General features: G+C 38.1%; 1 protein-coding gene and 1 pseudogene across 6 annotated transcripts in view; one reads left to right on the top strand and one right to left on the bottom strand.

The window, feature by feature from the left end:
- The first annotated feature begins 234 nt into the window (after window positions 1-234).
- The window catches only part of VPS13B (vacuolar protein sorting 13 homolog B), a 750,734-nt gene continuing 742,049 nt past the window's right edge, over window positions 235-8,919 (top strand). For all 6 annotated transcript variants that reach the window (XM_028108562.1, XM_028108579.1, XM_028108553.1 and 3 more), the window contains exons 1-2: window positions 235-315; window positions 749-927. In XM_028108562.1, coding sequence (XP_027964363.1) covers window positions 781-927 — 147 coding nt within the window. In that variant the 5' untranslated portion in view covers window positions 235-315; window positions 749-780. The remainder of the gene's footprint in view (window positions 316-748; window positions 928-8,919) is intronic.
- LOC114215088 (small ubiquitin-related modifier 2 pseudogene) lies at window positions 8,191-8,601 on the bottom strand (annotated as a pseudogene).

Here is an 8,919-nt window from a genome sequence, read left to right as displayed (position 1 = left end):
CCGTGTCACCGCTTTACCGGTCCGCCCACCTCCCCCGCGCATTTCCCAGAGCTTTGTCTTAAAACATTGGCGGGGTCGGAGCGGGGACGCGGTCTAGCCCGGCACAGAAGGGCGGCTAGAAGACGCGCTGAGTGGCTGCTCCAGCCTGGCAACTCCTGCCGCGCTGCGGAGTCGAGGGGTGGCGGTGGAGGGACAGTTTGTTTAGAGCACCGAAGTGGGTAACACCCGGAAGTGGCGCCGTAGCCGAGTTGCGCCGCTGCCGGGGGCGGGTGCCCGGTACCGGGAGGTGGCGAGGAAGCCACGGTACTCTTTGGCGTAAGTGTCAGCGGAGGGTGCAATACCGCCAGAGGCGGGAGCTGGCCTGGTTCTGGCCCAGGTTCTACCGTGGTAGATCTGGCTGGGTTCCGGGAGTCGAGGGCCTCGTGGGGGAGGCTGGGCTGGTGGAGGGTTGCGGCGGCCGAAGGGGATCCCGCTCCCTTCCTTCTCCCATTCCTGGGGATCTGCTTCTTTAGTTCACCAGCTTATTCCTTCCACCCTTCGCCAGGCGAGTTGAGGGGAGTTTTACTAGGGAGGAAGTTGCAGCTGGAGCAGAGAATCCACTTGTGTTTTCGGCTTCTGGGAGGAGGCGAGCGGCTGCTTTGGTGGGGACTGTTGCTTTTCGGCCTCTTAAGTCCCTCCTGAGAAATGCTTTTTCCTTCGCTGCTTTACAGACTCAGTTACTTCTCATATTTGTCTTTACCCCCTTCAGCTTCTGACTTTGTCTCTTCTGCACCTTAAAAGATGCTGGAGTCATATGTGACTCCAATTTTAATGAGCTATGTGAATCGCTACATCAAGAATTTAAAGCCATCAGATCTACAGCTTTCGCTATGGGGTGGAGATGTGGTTCTCAGCAAGCTCGAGTTAAAGTTGGATGTGCTGGAACAGGTAAGCTGTGTAGCTGTCATTAACTGGAAACATTTTCAGCTAGTTTAGTAATCCATTGTTTCCTGCACTTCGGCTTTATGCTTTAAAAACTTAAATTGTTAAAGTATTTTGGACTACGCTGAAACTACAGACCTTCCTTTACAGAAGTTTTTTTTTCGTGGTTTGTTACTAGTGATGGTTTATTAGAATTGGATTCCCAAAAGGTGCCTCAACAGATAGAAAGACAGCTTCATTGTTCTTGTCAGAATTCAGTCTACTTACTCAATTCAGAAGCATTACCGGATATGCTAATATACATTGCTAAGATTTCTGTATGAAGCTGGAAAATATATTCCCATTCTCCTTTTTGGGGAATGGGAGGGTCTGAAAGACAGCAAGAAAGTTCTCTTAGGAAAGAGGACATGACATCCTCAGAGAATTGAGCACAGATTGAGAATGCCAGTAAAATTGAAAACTTACTACTTATTCACTTTTTAGGTTTTTTTTTTAACTTGAGAATGGTTTGATGTAAATAACTAATTTAAAGTTCATATATTTGTTAATCCACTGAGTACATTTATTACTAACATATGCCAAGCAACTCTGTTAGGCCTGAAGATACAAAAACTATCTGTGGAAACTCAGAAGAGCCAGACCAACTGCTTTTTAGGAGATAAGGGAAGTCTTAATCTAATGGTGAAAGTTAATAATTTTTACATTCCACTGCTCCCTTTATTGTTGAATACTCTAGAGTATCACTAAGAAATAATACTCTTGGTTCCTTTCCCTCTTCTCTCCATCTTAATATTTTCATTTTTTAAAAATGACCACAAGTCCTAAGTGTACAGCTCAGTTTTATGTATGTATACACGTGTGTAACCAGTGGGGAGATGAAATAGAATATTTCCTGCACCTTAAATGGCTCCTCTTTGCAAATTCCCACCCCCTAAAACAGGTGACTGTTATTCTGACTTTTGTCAACAGAAGAATTGCTTGTTCTTGAATCTTAATAAATTGGAATCACTTGTGTCTGGCTGTTTATGGCTAAGATTAACCCATGTTGTTGCAAGAGCTGTTGTTTGTATTGCCTTGCAGTATTCCGTTGGCTAAAGATTCACAATTTATTTTCCCATTGATGTACATTTGGGTGGTTTCTACTTTTGGCTGTTATGAAGAAAGTTCTTGTGAACATTCTTGTACATGTATATTGGTGGACATAGGTATTAATTTCTCTTAGGTGTATACTTAGGTATGTATATGTTTAGCTTCGATGGATACTGCCAAATAGTTTTTCAAAGTGGTGGTATCAATTTACATTCTCACCAACGGTGGATGAGAGGTCCAGTTACTTCAAGTTTTTGGTATTACTTGGCATGTTTGTTATTTTAACTTGAGCCTTTCTGGTGGGTGTGTAGTGGTATCTATTTAAATTTGCATTTCCTTAATGGGTAATGATGTTGAACACATTTTCACGTGCTGCTTATTGGCTATTTGAATGTCCTCTTTTCTAAAGTCTCTAATTCTTTTGCCTTTTAAAAAAAATTGGGTATTTTTTTAATTGACGTGGAGGGGTTCTTTACATATTTTGGAAATGAGTCCTTTGCTAGATATATTTTGCAATATCTTCTCCCAGTCTGTGGCTTGGCTTTTTACTCTCTTAAAATTATCTTTTGATGAGTAGAAGTTCATAATTTCACTGAGGTCCAAGTTGTCAATCTTTTCGTTTTAAGAAATTTTTGCTTATTCCAGGTACATGAAGATACTCTTGTTTTTATTTAATCACCCCATGCTCATCATGACAAGTGCATTCCTTAATACCCATCACCTATTTAACCCATGCTCCCACCCCCTCCTCTGGTTACCATTGGTTTATTCTCTATTAATTGGTTTGCCTTCCTCTTTTTTTTTTTAATTTTATTTATTTATTTGACAGAGAGACACGGCGAGAGAGGGAACACAAGCAGGGGGAGTGGGAGAGGGAGAAGCAGGCTCCCCACTGAGCAGGGAGCCTGACGCGGGGCTCGATCCCAGGACCCCGGGATCACGACTCGAGCCAAAGGCAGATGCTTAATGACTGAGCCACTCAGGCACCCGCCTTCCTCTCTTTTTGCCCCCCTTTACTCGTTTGTTTTGTTTCTTAAATTCCACATATTGGTGAAATCATATGGTATTTATCTTTCTCTGACTTCACTTAGCGTTATACACTCTAGCTCCATCCATGTTGCAAATAGCAAGATTTCATTCTTTTTTATGGCTGAATAATATTCCATTATATATGTATAGATAGAAATACCTATATCTGTCTCCTTTATCCATTCATCAGTCGATGGACATTTGGGCTCTTTCTGTAATTTGTGTATTGTTGATAATGCTTCTGTAAACATCGGGGTGTGTGTATCAAATTAGTATTTTTGTATCCTTTGGGTAAATACCCAGTAATGCAATTGCTGGATCATAGGGTACTGAGTGGATTATTAAAACCTCCATACTGTTTTCCAGAGTGGCTGCACCAGTTTGCGTTCCGAGCAACAGTGCAAGAAGGTTCCCCTTTTCCCACAACCTCAGTAACACCTGTTGTTCTTGTATTGTTGAGTTTAGCCATTCTGACAGGTGTGCGGTGATATCTCATTGTAGTTTTGATTTGCATTTCCCTGATGAGTGATGTTGAGCATCTTTTCATGTGTCTATTGGCCATCTGTAGGTCTTTTTGGAGAACTGTCTATACGTGTCTTCTGCCCATTTTAATCAGATTGTTTGGTTTTTTGGGTGTTGGCTTTTGTAAGTTCTTTACATACTTTGGATACTAACCCTTTATCAGATAAGCCATTTGCAAATATCTTCTCCTATTCCATAGGTTGTTTTTTAGTTTTGTTAATGGTTTCCTTTGTTATGCAGAAGCTTTTATTTTGATGAAGTCCCAATAGTTTCCCTTGCCTCTGGATACGTGTCTAGTAAGAAGTTGCTATGGCCAAGATCAAGATGTTGCTGCCTGTGTTTTCTTCTAGGATTTTGATGGTTTCCTGTCTCACATTTAGGTCTTTTGAATTTATTTTTGTGTATGGTGTAAGAAAATGGTCCAGTTTCATTTTTTTGCATACTGCTGTCCCATCTCTTGTTCTCTTTTAGAAGTTTTTTTTTTTTTATTTATCTAAAATTTTTCTGGAAGTGTGAAGTAGAGGTCAAGATGCACCTTTTTTTTTCTTTGAGACTCATTTGATCCACACCATTTGTTGAACCATTCTTTTTCTACTGAATTGCAGTAAGCCTTACTGCAGGCTTACTGCAAATCAGGTTATCATATGTGTGTGGATTTGTTTCTAAAATCTGTATTTGCTCAGTAGTCTATTTGTCTATTCTTGTGTCATTACCATACTGTCTTTTACAGTGTTTTGATATCTCATAGTGTAATTTGTGTAACTGTTCTTTTTTTCTTGTCGTAACTATTGTAGATCCTTTGCGTTTTCACATACATTTTAATTTCAATTTGTAAATTTTAGAATTTTCCCCTAAGGGGGAAACCCACTGACATTTTTGTTGAGGTTACATGAAATCAATAGATAAATTCGGAAGGCATTAACATTAACACATATTGTGTTAACATAGTATTGAGTTTTTTAATCCCGGTATAAAACATTGCTTTCTGTATTTTTAAGTCTTCAATTTTTCTCAGCAATGATTTGAAGTTTTCAAGAGAGGCCTTGCACATATTTCATTAAATATGATCTTTTTTTGTTATAAGGAGCATTATTTCTTAAAAATTTCATTTTCTAACTACATTACCAATTCACAGAAATAGTTGTTTTAGTACATTGGTCTTCCGTTCAGTGCCCTTTCTAACTTGTATGATTTGGTGTTTTCTTTTAGATTGTCTGTGTACGCAACCATGCCGTTTACAAATAGTGACAGTTTTACATGTTCCAGTGCTTGTACCTTTTATTTCTTTATTGCAGTGTGGAGTAGACATCTTGAAAATACTCTTTTTTGTTCCCGCCTTCAGTGTTAAAGTGCTCAATATTTTACTATTAAGCATGTTGCTAGCTGTAAGTACTCCTTACTGGGTAAGGAAATGCTCTTTTGTTCCTCCTTTTACAAGTTTTTAAAAATCATGAATGGGTTTGAATTTTATCAAATATTACATTTAATGAGTTTATCTGATTTTTCTTTTATTCTGTTAATGTGGTGAATTACATTGAGTTTTTAGATGGAGTTTGAATTCCTGGTATAAACCCATACTTCGTATTAACCTTTCTATGTGTTGGCTTTGATTTGCTAAATTTTTGTTTAGTTTTGTAGCAGGTATGTATATAAGTGATTCTGGTCTGTGCTCTCTCTTGTAATGTCCTTATCCGGTTTGGATTATCATAGATATGTTGCTTCATTAAATTATTAAGTATTTTTTTTTTTATAAATGAGTTTGTGTAAGATTGATATTAGTCTTATTTTGGTAAAATATACATACCAAAATTACCATTTTTGCCATTTTTTATTATAGTTCTGTGGTATTGATAACATTTACGTTGTTGTGCAACCATTACCACCATCCATCCCCAGAACTTTTTTAGTTTCCCAAATTGAACCTCTGTACCTTTTGATCCACTAACTCGCCATTCTGTCTTACCAGCCCCTGGCAATCATCATTCTACGTCATTATGAATTTGACTACTCTTACACCTCACAAGTGGAAACCTACAATAGTTACCATTTTGTGACTGGCTTATTTAACTTACTAGCACAGTGTCTTCAAGGTTCATTCATATTGTAGCATGTATCACAATTTCCTTCCTTTTTAAGGCTGAATAATATTCCATTGTATATGCCATATTTTGTTCATTTGTCCATTGATGCACATTTGCATTGTTTCTACCTTTTGGCTCTTGTGAGTAATGCTGCTGCAAACATGGATGTACAAATATCTATTTGGAGTCCCTGCTTTCATTTGTTTTGGGTGTATATCCACCAGTGGAATTGCTAGATTGTATAGTAATTTGACGTTTAAATTTTTGAGGAATTGCCGTACTGCCTTCCACAGTGGCTACACCACAGCAATATACAAGTTTTCCAGTTGCTCCATGTCTTCACCATACTTGTTATTTTCTGATTTTTTTTTTTATAGGCATTCTAATGGATATGGCATGCTATCCCACTGTGGTTTTGATTTGTATTTTCATAATGATTGATTTTGAGCAACTTTTCATGTGCTTATTGGCCATGTGTATATTTTTGGGGAAATGTCTATTCAAGTCCTCTGCCCTTTTTTAAAATTGCATTTTTTTTGTTGAGTTGTAGGAATTATATATTCTGATTATCAGTCCCTTATCAGATACATGATTTGCAAATATTTTCTCCCATTGTGGGTCGTCTTTGAGTCTTTTGTGCCTTTTGATGAAGAAAAGTTTTAAATTTTGAAGTTCAACTTAATTTTTTCTTTTGATGCCTGGGCTTTTGGTGTCCTATGCAAGAAATTATTGCCAGATGTAGTGTCATGAAGCTTTTTCTTTGTTTTCTTAGAGCTTTATATTTTTCGCTCTTACTTTTAGGTCTTTGATTCATTTGGAGTTAATTTTTGTGTATGGTATAGTATCCTATGATATAGGATCCAACTTCATTTGTTTTTATAAGTGGGTGTCTACTTTTCCAATAACATTTGTTGAAGACTGTCCTTTCCCCCTTTGAATGGTCATGGCATCCTTCTTGAAAATCATTTGGCCATAGATGTGAGGCTTTATTTCTGGGCTCTCAATACAGTTCCCTTGGTGGTTTATAGGTCTGTGGTCAGAAATCACTTTGTTTTGAATACCATAACTTTGTAGTAAGTTTTGAAATCAAGATGTGTGTAATCTCTATCTTTGTTCTTTTACTAGTTTTATAAATCTTAGGAAAAATGAATCCTGGGGTCATGTGGGTCAAGAGTTTTCTTAGTTGGAAAGTTTTAAATTCTTGATTTAATTTTTCTTGGAGATTTGTTTGGTCGGGGGCGGGGAGAGGGAGAGGGAAATGGACAAGCAGACTCTGCCTTGAGCATGGAGCCCAACTTGGGACTCTATCTCACTACCCTGAGATCATGACCAGAGCTGAAACCAAGAGTTGATGCTTAACCAACTGGGCCACCGAAGCACCCCTGTGATTTAATTTCTTTAGCAGATATGACTATTTAGATTTTATCTCTTTTGTTAGTTTTGGTTAGTTTTTCACTGAATTTCTCCATTTCTTCAAAACCGGTGATCAGCAAACAATGGCTTGGACCTACTTTTCTAAGCAAAATTTTATTGGAGCCCGATATTTTGTTTGTTTACATATTGTCTGGCAGCTTTTGAAAACTAAAATGGCAGAGTTGAGTAGCTGGGACAGAGAGTGCATGGCTTGCAAAAGCCTTAAGTATATACTATCTGGCCCTTACTGAAAAATTTCCTGCCCCTGCCCTGATTTGTCTATATTTAAAGGCATAAAGTTGGATTTTTTTGGTCCAGTTTAAAGTTGACTGATTTTTTTAAAAAAATAGGATCTGTTCTGATTTTTTTTTTTTAAACAAGAAGTTTATTTAAACAAGATGCTTGACTTGAAGGGAAAACTATCTAGGATTCTTTTTTTTTTTTTTTTTAAAGATTTTATTTGAGAGAGAGAGCACATTAGAGGGTGGAGGGTCAGAGGGAGAAGCAGACTCCCCACTGAGCAGGGAGTTGGATGCGGGACTCGATCCAGGGACTCCAGGATCATGACCTGAGCTGAAGGCAGTCGCTTAACCAGCTGAGCCACCCAGGCGCCCTAGGATTCATTTCTTTTAGAGTAATTTATCCCTACTTAAAGACAGATTGCCCTACATGTAACAGCTACGTACAAAAAAGTTGTAAAATTGTCCTTGGTTTTACAATGATAAATGAAAAACATTAAAATTCTCCAATCGAACAAGGTATGCAAGGATTTTTATGTTCTTTTTTTGTTAAACAGTGAGAGCAAAATAACTTACTGGAATATAAAGGTAAGAGCTGACTGAGCATGCCACTAATGGGGAGGGGGGTATTTTCACAGAAGCAGTATTTTCCCCCATCCCATCTCCATTTGTTGTCCATCAAAACATACCATTGGCCATTTAGTTAAAAAAAAAATGCAGTATGCTTGTGCACATACAGTTACTTTATGTACAGTAAAGGAATGGGGAAGGGGAAAATGAAAGAATAAAGACTGTAGTAGTCAGGATGTGGTGGAACCAAATTGTGGCTTTCTAATTGAGAATGTCTTCTTGGTCTAGAGGAACAGAGTTCTGGAGTAAAGTAGCAGCTTCCCTTTTTAGTAGACACCTCCTGTCTGCTGCTGGAACACATCAATTGTATCTTCATCCTCCATTTCCAACTGCGCAGGTGTGTCTGTTTCATTGATTGGCTGCCCATCAAATCGGAATCTGATCTGCCTCATTGACAAACCCTCTCATTCACAGTAGGCTTTCATTAGTTTACTAAGTGGTGTATGCCTCTTAATCTTAAACTGCACCACAGAACAATCCTGCCCCATCACCTTCAAGTTAATATGATCATTGTTCTCAGTCTTGACTCCTTCCTTGGGCTTTTCATCAGCCACGGCGAATGCTGGAGTCTCCTCAGCTGCTGCTTCACAAAAGAAGTACCAGGTCCGCACCGAATGAGCACACACCTGTTGTGATATTTTTTTCTTACTGATATTAGTGATTTGTATCTTTTTCATTACTATTGTTAGGGTTTTATTTTATTTGCAAAGAACTGATTCCCCCCCCCCATTCTACTTTCTTTGGATTTGATTGGCTGTTTTCTCTAGCTTCCTGAGGTGGAAGCTTCTGTCATTTATTTTTTCTTCCTACCTTTTTTTATTGAAATATATGCATTTAATGCTATAACTTTTTTTTTGCCCTCTATGTCACAGAATTTCATGTTTTTTCATTATTTTGTTCAGAAAAATATTAATTTCCATTTTGATTTTTTTTTTCTTTGATTCATGGGTTTAGAAGTGTGTGTTTAATTTCCGAACATTTGGGGAATTACTAAT

Source organism: Eumetopias jubatus, unplaced genomic scaffold (assembly GCF_037043125.1).
Source record: "Eumetopias jubatus isolate StellerSeaLion01/CBP00866 unplaced genomic scaffold, mEumJub1_p1.0 scaffold_4, whole genome shotgun sequence".
Classification (NCBI taxonomy): domain Eukaryota; kingdom Metazoa; phylum Chordata; class Mammalia; order Carnivora; family Otariidae; genus Eumetopias; species Eumetopias jubatus.
The sequence above is the reverse complement of the archived record's forward strand: the minus strand, read 5'-3'. Positions and strand labels throughout refer to the sequence as shown.